This window comes from Rhodamnia argentea, chromosome 8 (assembly GCF_020921035.1).
Source record: "Rhodamnia argentea isolate NSW1041297 chromosome 8, ASM2092103v1, whole genome shotgun sequence".
NCBI lineage: Eukaryota > Viridiplantae > Streptophyta > Magnoliopsida > Myrtales > Myrtaceae > Rhodamnia > Rhodamnia argentea.
In genome coordinates this window covers 23,721,951-23,738,034 of record NC_063157.1, presented here as the reverse complement: position 1 = coordinate 23,738,034, position 16,084 = coordinate 23,721,951, and the positions used below count along the sequence as shown (strand labels likewise).

Below are 16,084 nucleotides of genomic sequence, written 5' to 3'. Positions count from 1 at the left end.
GGTTGGCTTTTTGTGAAGAAGCTTTTACAATAATTGGCAAATATTTTAAGACAGAGGACGCCACATTTGACATTCTCCCTCTCGCTTGGTATGACCACTTGAAGGAGGAGGTATAGGATAATGTTTTTTTGCAAATCTTGAAATAAACGTTGTACCAGCAGCTCTCCTTTGACCCCTATATTACTAGAAAAATAACCCGTTTTGAATTGTTGCCTATTCGACCCGTGAAACGGGTGGACCGAGTCGGATCATAAATAATTTGACCTGATAGATTCTTTTATTGCAATACAAACCTAGTCAAACATACGACACTCGACCCATATTCATAACGTACTTTCATATTTTATCAAATATAAAAAAATTCATATTCAAATTAAGATGAGAGTGTGGAGCGAGCGAGCACGAGATCGAGTGAGGGCAAACGGATGAAAAGAGTGTTATGAAGGTGCGTTGGATTTAAGTAAGTTGTAAATTCATTTATGATCAACTTACGACGTATTTATGACTCATTCAACAATCATATTAAATATAAACTCATTTATTATCAATTTATTGAATATAGCTAACTCAAATAACAACTCAGCTCATGATTAAGAAACGTGTTCATGTTTACGACTCATTTTGACATGCTTACTTATCCCCATGTCGTTGCACTGACAAAGAAGTCTCTCATAATTTGTGACCACGAGCATACAAAAGAGAACCCCGGCACATCTAGCACAAATCACGAAAATCAATCCGGACATGACATTGAAGTCGAGAAAATTTCAATCTCGAAGGGTGGCAGCAAAGTCGAGGATCACTATCGATTCGACGGGACATCGGCGGACAAGTTGTCGATTTATTTTCCCCTAGGAAAATGATGGGCCCCATGAATCGCCCGCTCAACGAATTTCCACGCACGTTACTTCCGCTTCGACATCGCCGTCGGCATTCCAAAAATTTTGGGTCGGGTCAGGCATTTGGAATTTGTTTGGCAGATATTTTGGATATTTTCAGCACCCCTCCAACGAGGCTATCTTGGTGTAATATGCCGTTAAGTGTAATTGTCAAACTATAGACTTTAGGAAAGAAAAAAGAGGAATTGAATCCGGACCAACTTTTTCCAGTCGATGCGCAAAGATTGGAAACAGCGTTCTAATTTGGGCAGCTGACTCGGTCAATGAGCTTGACTAATGTCCCCTCTGGCGGGCTGAGATAATTCATTAAGTATGCACATTCATGTGGAAAGTCGTGAGCCTAGACTCACGCTATACTATTTCGAAACGAAAAGTATCTCCATCTTCTATACGTTCGACCCTATCACTCGAGCTATTCTTAGTCGCGAAATCATTATTTTTTGGACTCTCTCACGGGTCAAATAGTTCATCCTTTTATTATTATTATTATTATTGTTATTGTTGTTGTTGTTGTTGTTGTTGTTGTTACTATTATTGTATTGGTGAATAATGAGAGATCATTTGGCATTGGAAAAACGGTGGCGGGCAAGGAGAGACCGAGTCCGCCGGCTGACCTTCTTGATCAAGTTGTAGGTGGGTTGGTCTGAATAATTTTATGGTCAGGATGATTATCATAATGTGACCATCGGCCGTCGTTTCTTTAGATGAATATGATTCCAGGGTAGAGTTGAAAACCCGAGAAAGTTTTGTGTTCTAATATACGTAGAATAGGTTACGGGTTCCAAAAATTATGGAACCTAGAATGCATTTTCGTGTTTTTCTCGTTCTATATTTTCGTGAGATCATGCGATATTCTATAGCGTCCGATTATAAGTCTATATAATCCGAAACCATCGATCGAAGCTTCCATTTTCAACAATATCCATTACCGAGACTTTTACTTTATCAATGTTTCATACTCTCCGTGTGTAAAGGCGATGATTCACTACAATTGTTCGATTAAAAATACAATTGAAATCTAGGTAGACTTTGAGCCGACCTTGAAATCAGTGACAAGTACATTTCAAGTTCCCGAAAATTAAAGAGCCTATTCGGACGGGTAAGTCTCGGGTTCTGATTAAAATCTGAACATATCTTAGAACCGTTGATCCCCGATCGTTAATGATCGGTGAAATTGGCACGCCGAAAGAGAGGAACTTTATTGGCTGAGGATGCTCGAACCGGGATAGTTATATAGTTATAGTTAGTGATGATAATGAATAAACAAAACCCATTTTCGCACGTGCTCCATCTTTTATTTTAGGCACCTCTATAATCTATGGATGGATCTCTCAACTAGACTAACATGGCGCCAAAAGACAGCAAATTATTCGGTCAGGTGGGACGCACGAAGCTGCTCTCGTGCCTAAGATATAATAACACTTGTTGTAACCCGTGAACAAGCAAGTTAATTAGTGGAGGCGAGGGTTATCATAACCCGAACGTGTGAAGTTTCAAGTAGTAGAGATGCCTATCACGTGGGTAATTTGGTAGGGTTAGCCGCGTAATCGATGTATAAACTACGGTTATCTTCGCTACTTTAATAATAGCGAGGGGAACCGTTATACGGATATTAACTCAGTATTAGATTTTTAATTTTTCCAATTTAGTCTTAAATCTTTGCATTGAATTATTCATTTCGGCCAATTTTCATCCAAATGGTCGGCGTGGCAATATGTCACGCAGGACGGCCGATGATGACGAAACCGCCATGTCGGCTATTTCCAAAGAAAATTGACCTGAATGGTTACATTGAAATTTCGCGCAGAGGTTTAAGACTAAATTAGTAAAAATTGAAAAGTTTGTGTATGAATTGATACACTTACAATATGTTTAGGATTAATCGGGTAATTTTCCCATACTAGTGTAGTATCCATTCTGGTCGTGTTCGTAGGAACGAGGATGGTTACTTCATTAGGTCCACAGAAATAAAATAGTACCTCGTGCTTTCTATTCTAGTGATGGGAGCTAAGTACATCTCACCCTGCACTTCCACTATCAGGTCATTGAGTTGACTCAACTTGACACTTAAACTACCATAGACGGGGGACACCATCAACTCTCTCTCTCTCTCTCTCTCTCTCTCTTAAAAATTAGTAGTTGCTTATAAAAAAAAATAAGAGATAAAAGAAAAGGAAATGCTCTTTTGACAATATTATCAAGGACGGTACAATTTCAATTATTCGATATTATCCACTCGTGGCTCTCTTGTCTCCTTCGCATCTCGTCCCATATGACCAAGTGGGCAAGTCATGCTTAACGGACGCATATTTTCGTTTTTAGACGCACCGATTAACCATAACACGAGAAAAACGGGGTCTTTGAAAATGATAAAATTTCATTAAACGAAACTTACGTCCGCAATGACCCTTTTTCAAGCTAATTCCCTCTTTACAATTAAAACCCGCCACAATTTTTTTTAATCATTCAAATTTTGTAATTTCCAATGAAACGTCTCATATATCAAAAACCCTAAAATATCTTTCTTAATATATATTTATTAGGGATATGCTTTCCTGATAGTATTGTCATAAACGATAAAATCTTTATCGTAGGTCCACACACCATTACCGCGGATTTTGCATAAAACACTCATTGATTAAGAGATCGTGTAGTAAAAAATAGTTGACAAGATTGTTAGCCTGTCAAGCTAGCAACTTCTTAAAAGAAAGAACTTATCTCTATGCCAATTGTTCCTTCTCTAGCTCGACAAGTAGGGAAAATTCAATAGTCTCAAATTATTGGATATTATCCACTCGTGGCTCTCTTGTCTCCTTCGCATCATGTCCCATATGACCAAGTGGGCAAGTCACGCTCAGCGGATGCATATTTTCATTTTTAGACGCACTGATTAAGCATAACATGAGAAAAGCGGGACTTTGAAAATGATAAAAATTTCATTACACGAAACTTACGTTCGCAAGTGCCCCTTTTCTGGCTAATTCCCTCTTTACAATTAAATCGCGACAATTTTGTTTAACCATTCAAATTTTATAATTTCCAACGAACCATCTTATATATCAAAAATCGAAATATCTTTTTTAATATATACTTGATAGGGAGATGCTTTCCAAACAATACTGTCGCAAATGATATAATTTCAATCATAAATACGCATATCATTATCATCACATATTTTATATAAAGTACTTATTTTAGCAGCTTCTTGCTCGATATGTATATTTTCGACTTTCCCTCGGACCCAAGTAATAATCCATCGGCACGATCATTGATTGCTTCCCCAACTAGAAGGACGTGGACATAACATACCCAAAAAAAACCAGCAAAAGGCCAAAAAGGAGGATATAAATGGACACAGCCACTCACGTCCATGTCAGCATCGTCCGTTCTTTCAATTGGGTGGGACACGATGGTAACGGTCGGGGTTAGCCGCCGCCCCTGCATGCATGGCGCTCCGACAGATTTTTTTTCCCCCCCACTGACTAATGATGTTTTACGCATTAATTACTGCTCATTGACCACTTCAATAAGCAAATTCTAATTCCCCGCAAAATCATTTGATTAACTTTGTCGGCTTCGCGACGGAAATTCCCTCTCGAGAACGTGTGATTTTCGTAGGCAGCTTTGTTGAGTTTCTAGAAGGCGTTGAAAGTCGGAGCCGGCCCCGGTTGGCGTGTTCACACCGCCTTTTCACATTTTTCTTTCAAACGCTGTTTATATATGAACGTATCGCGAATTTTCAAGGAAGGAGCATCTTGCAACGCCTGTCATGCGACACCCGTTTAAGGAAAGATCGAAATTTACGATAAAATGTGCTTCTTGCACTGCATTACGTATAGTTTAAAAAAAAAAAACTGTTACTTTGATAATCAGACGGTAACATGCGGTGATGATGTGTGGATATACGGATAGAAATAATTGACAGTATTGTCGGATTGTCACGAAACGTTTCTCTTAAAAAAAAAATCTTATATTTAATAAGTTTAAAGGTGGAGTCGTTTTGCAGCTTTGGTCGCGTTTTGGATTTCCCTCTGTCGACGAATTTTAACCGTAAAGATTGGTGGGGATTTCATATCTGTTGGGTTCGTTGTTGTCAAAGTCACGCACGGTAGAGACTTTTTGTGCACCTTAGACATCTTTGTTTCGGGTATTTGAACTATTGATGTTTGACAACTGTGGACTTTTCAACTTTCAAGGATCCGACCGATTTTTTTTTTTTTTTTTTAGGATTTTGAAGTTTCGACTGGATGGCAGGAACCTTCCTTGAGAGATACTTCAGTACGGTTGATATACGTCACGCATCGGGCATTATTAACTGTTTAGAGGCAACAAACCTAGTCACTCAAAGTTTTTTTTTTTTATAAATTTTAATATGTTTTTTATTGGTGATCCGAAGAGATTGGCCGGACGCGAGAATGTTAACGAAGGTGAGCAAAGCTAAGTTATCGAGAGTAAAGATATCTGTAATTACTGATTATATGAAAGAAAAATCCATTAACGACAAATGCATCAATGGTTCAGATAATGACCGTTTCTGTTCTCTTTTGGAATGATAAGGTCTTTATGATAGGCGATAGAGTAAATAAATTTGAAAGGGATCGGATCATGGGTTTTTTTCCTCTGTTAGTAGCTGCTAGCTGGAAATCTGGACCCCGAGCACAATTAATAATCTCAAAGTAAGATTAAAAAAAAAGTCGAAATTTTGACAATAAAGGATTAGCGGAAATTTTTTTTTTTTTTTTTTGGGGGTCGGATAGGGGAAGTTAATTGTGCAGCATTTGGCTCTTCGAGTCAAGGGAGGCAACTAGAGTGTAGTTGTCAAGAGGTCACCCGATCAGGTACGGACGACACTACAGTAGGCCCACTGGGACTCGGTCCTCCCGGTCCCACTCTCCCTTAAATTCACTGTGTCACTGGCCCCCCCCAACCCTCCCCGACCCACGCGCTCAGTCGCGCGTGCAAGTGACACTCTTTTTTGTCCTCGAACCGAAGCATCCATTTTTTTTTTTGCCTTTTCCCTTTTCGGGTCAGCGAAATACAGCATTGGACCGGTGTCCTGGATCTCACGCATCCCCATTAAGAAAATCACGAAAAAACCTATTCCACGTTCCCAATTTAATATGATGCGCTCGGTAGATATCGTCCGCAGGATCAACCGTCGTCCCAGGAATCCGACGGCCAGAAGATTTCCTTCTGGAACAGCGCGAATGAAGCGCGAGACACCGGATTCGGGCGTTGAAAATTCAACCTCTCGCAAGTTAGCTCAAGCCGCGGGAGCGACTCGTTGTCCCATTTTGACCGACGACCAAACGCCCACACACAGAGACACATTCACGTTCTTTGCCCCGGATCATCTTCTTCTTCTTCTTCTTCCTCCTTCAGCTCTTTCTATATATAATGCTCCTCCAGAACTGCCTCCTCAAAATATCTCTGTCTCTCTCTCATACCAAGTTTTCTCATAAGCGCACACACCAAGATAAGAAAAAAGTGTGCTTCTGCTTCAACAAGTGCATATAGATTCATTCTTTCGTAGTTCGATTCCGGTTTCACGTGTGATCCGGAGAGACAGGGAGCGGGTTTGACAATGGCGGCGGCATTGGCCGGGGACGACCTCATGCGGCAGTCGAGCAGCCGCCGCAGCTGGCGGTCGGGGAGCGTGAGGGAGATATGGAACGCGCCGGACGTGTTCCAGCGGAGCGTCCGGCAGGTGGCGGACGACGAGGAGGAGCTCCGGTGGGCCGCCATCGAGCGGTTGCCCACATACGACCGGATGCGGAAGGGGATACTGACCCAGGTGCGGAGCAACGGGCGGGTGGTGCAGGACGAGGTCGACGTGACGAAGCTCGGGACGCAGGACAAGAAGGTCCTGATGGAGAGCATCCTCAAAGTGGTGGAGGAGGACAACGAGAAGTTCCTGAGGAGGCTGCGGGACAGGACAGACCGGGTCGGGATCGAGATCCCGAAGATCGAAGTGAGGTTCCAGAACCTGAGCATCGAAGGGGATGCTTACGTGGGGACAAGGGCACTCCCAACGCTGCTCAACGCTACCTTGAATGCTATTGAGGTTGGTGTCCATGAGAATTTGCTTACTTTCTCTGATGTTTCTTTTTCATGTCCGGTTGATCTTGAGTGTTGTTTAGTGAAGTATCAGTGGCAAACTCTAGAGGGTTGTAGTTAGTCAGGTAAGATTGCCTAGGGGACTAGATCAGGGAGAGACTTTTAACCATCTTAGAGACTTTTAGGAGGAACAAGTTCTTGCCAGCTTCTTATACGTGGCTGCGATACCGCCTTTGGCTATATCGAGTAGGCAGATTCGATTCATTAGACGAAGTGAATTTTAATATTTTTTATGCATCCTCAATAGCAATTCCTATGACAACAGGGAGTTATTGGGTTGATCGGACTCTCTCCGTCGAAGAAGAGAGTGGTAAAGATAATTCAAGATGTCAGCGGCGTCATCAAACCGTCGAGGTAAACTCATGGATCCTCAACTTGAAGATCCTAGTCTCACTGCCTTGCCTGAACGAGTGCAGTTCTACGCGCTTAATTTGGGAGCTTATGCACATGAAAATGTTCATTTTCAGGTTGACCTTGCTTCTCGGACCTCCTGGCGCTGGAAAAACAACACTGCTACAAGCACTTGCCGGAAAGCCTGATGATGATCTCAGGGTTAGTGATGCATGTTGAATCATCTGTATGCATTTACTTGCTTGCCGTCTTCAGGTTCTCTAGTTCTTCGCGTGAACCAATTTGTTCTGTTACAACGATACAGGTAACTGGAAAAATCACCTATTGCGGCCACGAATTCAAAGAGTTCGTCCCTCAAAGGACCTGCGCTTACATTAGCCAGCATGATCTTCACTATGGTGAGATGACGGTCCGGGAGACACTAGACTTTTCGGGCCGTTGCCTGGGAGTCGGAACTAGGTATGAGATGTTGGCAGAGCTTTCAAGAAGAGAGCGAGAGGCAGGGATCAAGCCAGACCCCGAGATCGATGCTTTCATGAAGGCCACTGCCATTACTGGCCAAGAAACCAGTTTGATGGCAGACTATGTCCTCAAGGTTGGTTTTGCAGAATTTGTCCATTCAATCCTGCTTCAAATTTGACGTTTCATACTATAAGCTTATGTGGTACTGGTAGGCTAAATCTCTAATGTTTGTGGCAGATCCTCGGATTAGATATCTGCGCTGATATTATGGTCGGAGATGACATGAGGAGGGGTATCTCTGGTGGACAAAAGAAACGTGTCACCACAGGTGAGATGCTGGTCGGACCGGCGAAAGCGTTCTTCATGGACGAGATATCTACGGGGCTGGATAGTTCCACGACTTTTCAGATTGTGAAGTTCATGAGGCAGATGGTCCATATCATGGATGTGACCATGGTCATCTCCCTCTTGCAGCCAGCTCCCGAGACTTTCGAACTCTTCGATGACATAATCTTGCTCTCGGAGGGCCAGATCATCTACCAAGGGCCGCGAGAAAACGTCCTCGAGTTCTTTGAGTACGTGGGGTTCAAATGCCCGAAAAGAAAGGGGGTTGCCGACTTTCTGCAGGAAGTCACTTCGAAGAATGACCAAGAGCAATACTGGTATAGGAAGGACCAACCTTATAGATACATCTCGGTGCCCGAATTTGTGAGGGCTTTCAGTAGCTTCCATGTCGGTCAGAGCATTCTTGAAGAGCTTAGAGTCCCTTATGACAAAAGCAGGGCACACCCTGCCGCTCTGGTGAAGGACAAGTATGGAATCTCTAACATGGAGCTCTTCAAAGCTTGCTTTGCCAGGGAATGGCTGCTGATGAAGCGCAGCTCTTTCGTGTACATCTTCAAGACCACTCAGATCACGATCATGGCCTTCATCGCGTTCACCGTGTTTCTCAGAACAGAAATGAAGACCGGCACAATAGACCGCGGGACGAGATTTTGGGGAGCTCTATTTTACAGTCTTCTGAATGTCATGTTTAATGGGATGAGCGAGCTCGCGATGACGGTGTTCAGGCTTCCGGTGTTCTACAAGCAGAGAGATTTCTTGTTTTACCCTGCTTGGGCTTTCACGTTTCCCATTTGGGTGCTCAGAATTCCTGTCTCATTCATTGAATCTGGAATTTGGATCATCCTCACTTACTACACCATTGGGTTTGCCCCGTCTCCCATGAGGTATGACCACTTTTTCTGCTCTCATAAGTTGGCCCTTCCTGTTCTGGTTTATAAGCTACTAACACTAGTGCAATGAAAATAATCTCTGGTAAGTCCTCTTGCTGACAAATCTTGGTGATTTCTACTTGTGCAGGTTTTTCAAGCAATTCTTGGCTTTCTTTGGTGTGAATCAGATGGCTCTCTCTCTCTTCCGTTTCATAGCGGCTGTGGGAAGGTCACAAGTCGTCGCCAACACACTCGGTACCTTCACATTGCTGCTGGTATTCATCCTCGGCGGTTTCATTGTCGCCAAAGGTTAGAAATGTTCTCTTTTTTGGCACTTGGCATTGTCATTCAAAAAAACTGCTGATAAAGGCGTCGGGATATCTCATGTTTCACACCTATAGATTGTTTTTGGTGATAAGCTTCTAAAAATTAATGTGCTCGATGGTGGACAGATGACATTTCAAAATCGATGATCTGGGGTTACTATATTTCTCCCATGATGTATGGGCAAAATGCCATTGCTATCAACGAGTTCCTGTCCGATAGATGGAACAAGGTAAGTTCTCGACAAGGCTCAGGATAAGATGGAGCTTCAAAAGTCTTCTCAAGTTGTTAATATTGCAGGATACATCTAAGTCTTAATTCTTTTGATGTCGCAGCCTGCACCTGCGGGCTCCTCTGAATCCACAGTTGGAAAGGCCCTTCTCAAGCAGAGAGGCCTTTACAGGACCGAGAGCTGGTATTGGATCAGTATCTTGGCACTTTTCACGTTCTCTATTCTTTTCAACGTTCTCTTCACTCTTGCGTTGACATTCTTAAATCGTAAGTAGATGCTCTCGTCTGGTTTTTGTTTTGCAAAGTAAAAAATGAAAGTACGTACTGATTTATCGCTTTCCGACCGTATCTCAGCTCTTGGTGATACTAAAGCAATACTCGCGGATGATGATTCCGAGAAGAGGAGGCGATCTAGATCAGAAGGTATGTGATTGTTGTGGTTGGAACTGTCAAACTGGATTCATGGCAAAAAAGAAATCTGGGATGATGCCTCAAAAAGTACCATGATAGATGCTTATATAAGACTGAAACTTTTGGGACAGGTATTCCGTTGCAAGTAAGAAATGCCGGTGCAAACAACGGTATTGTGAGCGAAAGCAACCAGGCTAGGAGAGGAATGGTTCTTCCTTTCCGGCCCCTTTCACTTGCCTTCAACCATGTCAATTACTATGTGGATATGCCCGCGGTAAGTCCACTCTTCCCTAATGTGAGACTCCCCAAGTTCGGTGCAGCGATGAAATGTTTGAGACATATTTATCAGAATGCAAACTGTAATATACCTCCACCCAACGTTAGTTTCAGAAACAAATGTCTGTTTTCGTGTGCTTCAGGAAATGAAGACTCAAGGGGTTGAGGAAAGCCGACTACAACTCTTGAGAGATGTCAGTGGAGCTTTCAGGCCGGGCGTATTGACTGCATTGGTTGGAGTCAGTGGAGCCGGAAAGACCACACTGATGGATGTCTTAGCAGGAAGAAAAACTGGCGGATACATAGAAGGAAGCATAACTGTTTCCGGTTATCCCAAGAACCAAGCCACTTTTGCTCGAGTGAGCGGTTACTGTGAGCAGAATGACATTCACTCGCCATATGTTACTGTTTACGAGTCTCTCTTATACTCAGCTTGGCTGCGTCTGGCTAAAGACGTAAACAAGGAAACCAGGAAGGCACGTGATTACGATACTATCTACTTCATTAGCATCTCCTTCAAGCAAGTAAATGGACCTGGTGGAAATTATGACTAAACGCTAGTTTTCTTGGTTTTGCAGATGTTTGTTGAGGAAGTCATGGATTTGGTTGAGCTTCATCCCTTGAGGAATGCTCTAGTTGGGCTTCCAGGAGTTGATGGACTCTCGACCGAGCAGAGGAAGAGGCTCACGATAGCCGTTGAATTGGTTGCTAATCCCTCGATTATTTTCATGGATGAGCCCACATCAGGTCTCGATGCCAGAGCAGCTGCAATTGTCATGCGTACCGTGAGAAACACCGTAGATACTGGGCGTACTGTTGTGTGCACGATTCACCAACCGAGCATAGACATTTTTGAGGCTTTTGATGAGGTACGGCTAGGATAATTGAACTCTGTGTTCCTTTCATGTTTTTTCCGGATTCTCTCTTCAAGATATTCCTGAGCTGATGATGTGAGTTCTTCTTGCAGCTTCTCCTGATGAAAAGAGGAGGGCAAGTCATTTATACAGGGCCTCTTGGTGAACAGTCTCACAAGCTCGTCGAATATTTCGAGGTGCTTATCTTATATCTTCAGTTAAGAAACCTGCATGACTGAAAAATCCATGACTACACCTACCAATGAGGCTATGTAGTTTAACTGAATAGAGTTTAACGTCTGAAAACCAATTGCAGGCCATTCCTGGCGTCCCCAAGATCAATGAAGGCTACAATCCTGCAACATGGATGTTGGATGTCACTGCTACTTCAGTCGAAGCTCAACTGGACGTTGACTTTGCAGAAATCTATGCCAATTCTGACCTCTATAGGTGAGACATGTGCACTCCTGGTAATTTCTTCAAATTCCAATCATGAATGTGCGCTGAACTCGGCGTCTCAATCCCCCTTTCTGTATTGTTTTTTTTTTCCCAGGAGAAACCAGGAGCTCATCAAAGAGCTGAGCACTCCAGAACCCGGTTCAAATGACCTTTACTTCCCCACCCAATACTCCCAGGGCTTCCTAACTCAATGCCATGCTTGCTTCTGCAAACAGAACTGGTCCTACTGGAGGAACTCCCGTTATAATGCCATTCGTTTCTTCATGACGGTCGTCATTGGTGTTATGTTTGGCGTCATTTTCTGGAACAAAGGAGACAAAATGTAAGCACAAACTATCACATTCGAGAGATCATTTTCTTTTTGCGAAAGTCAAGCCGCTACTATTACCTTAAAGTGTTCACTCACATGATGTTTCTGTGTCTTTTATCTCGATAGGTATAAACAACAAGATTTGATGAATCTACTCGGTGCCACCTATGCTGCTGTTCTCTTCCTTGGAGCCACTAATGCTGCAGCAGTCCAATCTGTCGTGGCAATCGAAAGAACCGTCTTCTACCGTGAACGAGCGGCTGGGATGTATTCAGAGTTGCCTTATGCATTTGCTCAGGTACGATTCCTTCTGTCCATTTCGGATAGTTAGAATCTCATTCATTTCATCACAGTTGTATTTTCTTGTTCTGTTGTTGATTGGTGTGCTTTGTGTATCAGGTGGCTATCGAAACAATCTATGTGGCGGTTCAGACACTTATTTATTCCTTCCTTCTCTACTCGATGATCGGTTACGAGTGGAAGCTCGGCAAGGTGTTGTACTTCTACTACTTCATATTCATGTGCTATACCTACTTCTCCATGTACGGTATGATGGTTGTCGCGCTCACCCCCGGCCACCAGATCGCTGCCATCACAATGTCCTTCTTCCTCAACTTCTGGAACTTGTTTTCGGGCTTCCTCATTCCCCGACCTGTAAGTCACCTTACCTCGGTCCTAATTCTAGTTTTCATTCATTTTTCCATTGAGAGCATCATCTTCTTTTGCGAACATGTCACACTAATGCTCCAAGTGCTTTATTATTGCAGCTGATCCCTAAGTGGTGGAGCTGGTACTACTGGTGCTCGCCCGTCGCTTGGACCATCTACGGCATTTTCGCATCCCAGTTCGGCGACAAGACGGGGCCCCTCGAACTAGAGGGAAGGCCAAGCACGCACGTGGATGAATTCCTGAAGGAGGCCCTGGGATTCGAGCACAGCTTCCTGGTGCCCGTGGCTTTGGCCCATATCGGTTGGGTCTTGGGATTTTTCTTCATCTTCGCCTACGGTATCAAGTTCCTGAACTTCCAGAGGAGATGAGAAACTGCATCTTGTTTCGAACTAGTAGAAATTTTTGAGCTTTGCACTCATAGGACTGCTGACTGTACAGCAATATGGTCAAATACATATGGAGATGAGCAGAAAACTGTTCCTCCTCTCTTTCCTTCCCAGTACAATTCTTTCTTCCTCTGTAATTTTGCTTGGTTTGATTTCTCAAATTTTCTTTCTGTGATATTGTGGTATGTATAGCTCTTTTAATCCTTGCAAGTCTGCTGTTGTACCATTATATAAGAGAATGAAGAATAAAACTCCTTTAATTCACAAGTACATTTCTACTATCTTTCTTTCTCCGCTTTGATACCATGCAAATTTTTGCGGGAAATGTTTCGAATCATCTGAAAGGTTGAAAAGTTGGAATCCAAGCAAACATTCATGCAACAAAGACCACACCAATGCAATTCTTGCTCATGGAAACTTATCACCACCTTCTACACCAGCCAAACAAGATCAAAAGAAGGATAAGAGTCTCTAATGACAGAAGGATTTACATCTTCAACAACTAACAGAGAACACCACAGACTATGCAACAGCATTTGGCAATAGGAAGGCGGCACAGAAGTAACCCCAAAAAACACGAAACAAGCTGCGAACAGGAATAAGTTCCATCCATGAGAATCAACAGTGAAAAATGCTGGATCCATGTTGTGTCATGAAAGCGAAGGTCGCAAATTCTGGTGGATTCTTCTTTCCTTTTGCATCTGATTTTTCTTCTCTGAACAACCAAGCCTGTACATCCCACGCAATCTCGACCTCCAAGCCGTCCGCTAAAACCTTCGTCTGCATCCCCCTGAAGTTCCAATGCAACTTCCTCACCTTCAATACAAGCTCCTTCCCAATGTGAACGTACAACACAGTACACTTCTCCAGATCCTCCGTCTCCATTCCTCTGCATTGTATCAGAACATCTTTGAATGGCCCTTTTCCAGTGAGCCGAGCCTCGATGCCATGGAGCCTTCCGTTTTTGCAGGACAACGCACACTCTGCTTGCGATACGAGAGTGAAACCGAGCGCTTGGAAGACCGTGGAACACTGTTCTGGGACGTCCCCAAGAAGGAAAGCTGCTTGTGAGTCCACCAGGACCAGAAGGAAGAACCCGTCGACGGGTTCCAGTCCCGTGTCATACTTAACGCGGGAGAAATCCCAGAACACTGCTATTTGGGAGCTCTCGTACTGGGTGAGTTCTTGGCCTCTGTTCTGCTCAGGGACGCTGGGGTTTATGCAGACATTGTACTTGAAGAGAGACAATGGGTCATCGCCGCCAATGACGTGAAGACCAACGAGAAGTTGGCGGCGGCCGGTGGGTGTCGTGTACCAGGAGAGGGTGGTGGTGAGGTGGCGGTGATTGAGAAGCGCGGTTTCGTAAACCCAATTGTTTCGAGTTTGAAGTGAAGTAGGAGGAGCAGGAGAAGTGACATGATGATCCCCGTCGGAGGGAGCGGGAAAGAGAGGAACAAGAGAAGCCGAAGCATTCGGAAGCAAAGGAGAGACGGAGGCGCTTCTTGAAGCCGGAACGAGAGGCAAAGGATTGAAGACAGCGATCGCGCTCGCGTCCTTGCAGAAGGTAGAAAACTTGCGTTTCATCGTCGAGGTCTGAAGTTTTCCTTGAAGAAATTGCAAGAGACAGAGAGAGAGAGAGAGAGATGAATCAATCGGAGCTGGGGGCAGCTATGTTATATAGAGAAGAGAGACTCCTGAAGAAGTTGAGTTATTTCAAAGTCTTTTCCTGAGGATCATCTCTTGATTAACGCGGATTTAAATGGGCCTCGTGAGCAGCTTCGAAACACTAAAACTGCTTATAACCGAAGGTCAGTAACGAACTTTTGAATCTTTGGATAGCGGTCGGAGAATCAAAGGAGGTCGAAGCGTGTTTAATAAGGTGGGGTGTCGACTCGACTCGACTCCGAGAAACTAATCATTACACGAACTTGGTGGGTCCCACGGTAGTCCAAAAGAAGTCAGTTTTAGCACACGTGTTAAAGTGAAATGACTTCAACATCGCAAAGGTCACGTGCTCCGTCGGTTCTTGGCTCGAGACGGCCGACATGTGAAGATGCGATCTCGATCTGAATCCAAACCGGCGTCGTAGTGTGTTTGCTTCATGAAAAATAAATAATTTAAAAAAAATTTGTAAAAAATAATTATTTATATCGCTCATAAAAATAAATGAATGAAATTTTTTTTTTATAGCCTATGAAAATAGTCAGGCATGTATTGTTATTGATGATGAAAATATTCTTCGTTGACTAATTTTTTTAATTGATGTAAGCTATTATTTTTCGAAAAATAGTTTTCTAATCACTAATTTTTCTCGAAACAACGCTTCGTTTGTTTCGTGAAAAACGAATTACTTGAAAAATATTTTTTGTAAAAATAATTGCTTGTATTGCTTGAAATATTAATTAACGAAAGATGTTTATGTTATGGACAACAATGTCTTAAATATTTTGATAGACAATGAAAATGCCCTGCGATCATTTATTTTTCGAAGCGATGCAAGGGATTATTTGAAGGAAAATATTTTTAAACTACTTATTTTTCGTCAAATAAACACATTCAAAACTTTCGACCCAAGAAAAAAAAAAACATCCAAAACATATAACGCAAGGTCTGGCGATAATCTATCAATTCAGTGACTAGTCGCGTTAGATTAGATCCAACTTTTGGGATCAAATGATTAACGATCGGGATTAACCCACTTGCTTGTAACTTCTCGCTCAAGGTCTCTCCTTTTCCGTCAGATAAGTGGCGAACTTGCTAGAGAAGTGAGGGCCAGGTCACTTTCCAGACTCTTTCCTCAGATGTAGAACGAGGTAATGATGCGTTACTGATAATGTCTTTCGTTGTCATCATCCTAGGCTAATCAAAGACCACAACTTGAAATTTTCCTTTAATGGCTTTTGGAGGTGGTTTGGGAAAAGCATGATCTTCTTGGTACTTGTAGCTCTTATGAAATGCTGCAATTGAAAATTACAAATTTTTTGGGTCGTGATTAGTAATTTGGAATCTTTCCGTTGGGTTGTTTGAGAAACAAAAGCGGATTAAGTTATTTTAATAAGGATTAATATCACAGAAAATTTCAAATTAGTACAAATTTTACAAATTTACCAAAAACTATTTT

The 16,084-nt window shown here is 42.8% G+C and overlaps 2 protein-coding genes across 2 annotated transcripts; one reads left to right on the top strand and one right to left on the bottom strand.

Moving 5' to 3' along the window:
- The first annotated feature begins 6,295 nt into the window (after positions 1 to 6,295).
- LOC115735315 (pleiotropic drug resistance protein 2-like) lies at positions 6,296 to 13,230 on the top strand. The gene is made up of 18 exons (XM_030666512.2): positions 6,296 to 6,963; positions 7,282 to 7,370; positions 7,484 to 7,568; positions 7,672 to 7,962; positions 8,067 to 9,058; positions 9,192 to 9,352; positions 9,496 to 9,599; positions 9,703 to 9,865; positions 9,953 to 10,021; positions 10,141 to 10,283; positions 10,429 to 10,761; positions 10,864 to 11,154; positions 11,253 to 11,336; positions 11,456 to 11,589; positions 11,693 to 11,920; positions 12,035 to 12,206; positions 12,308 to 12,562; positions 12,676 to 13,230. Exons 1-18 carry the CDS (start codon positions 6,484 to 6,486, stop codon positions 12,943 to 12,945), a joined length of 4,344 nt encoding a protein of 1,447 aa, XP_030522372.1. The 5' UTR covers positions 6,296 to 6,483; the 3' UTR covers positions 12,946 to 13,230.
- A 351-nt stretch (positions 13,231 to 13,581) lies between these two features.
- Positions 13,582 to 14,547, bottom strand: LOC115735400. Its single transcript, XM_030666619.1, has one exon. It carries the CDS (start codon positions 14,545 to 14,547, stop codon positions 13,582 to 13,584), a length of 966 nt encoding a protein of 321 aa, XP_030522479.1.
- Positions 14,548 to 16,084: the final 1,537 nt, after the last annotated feature.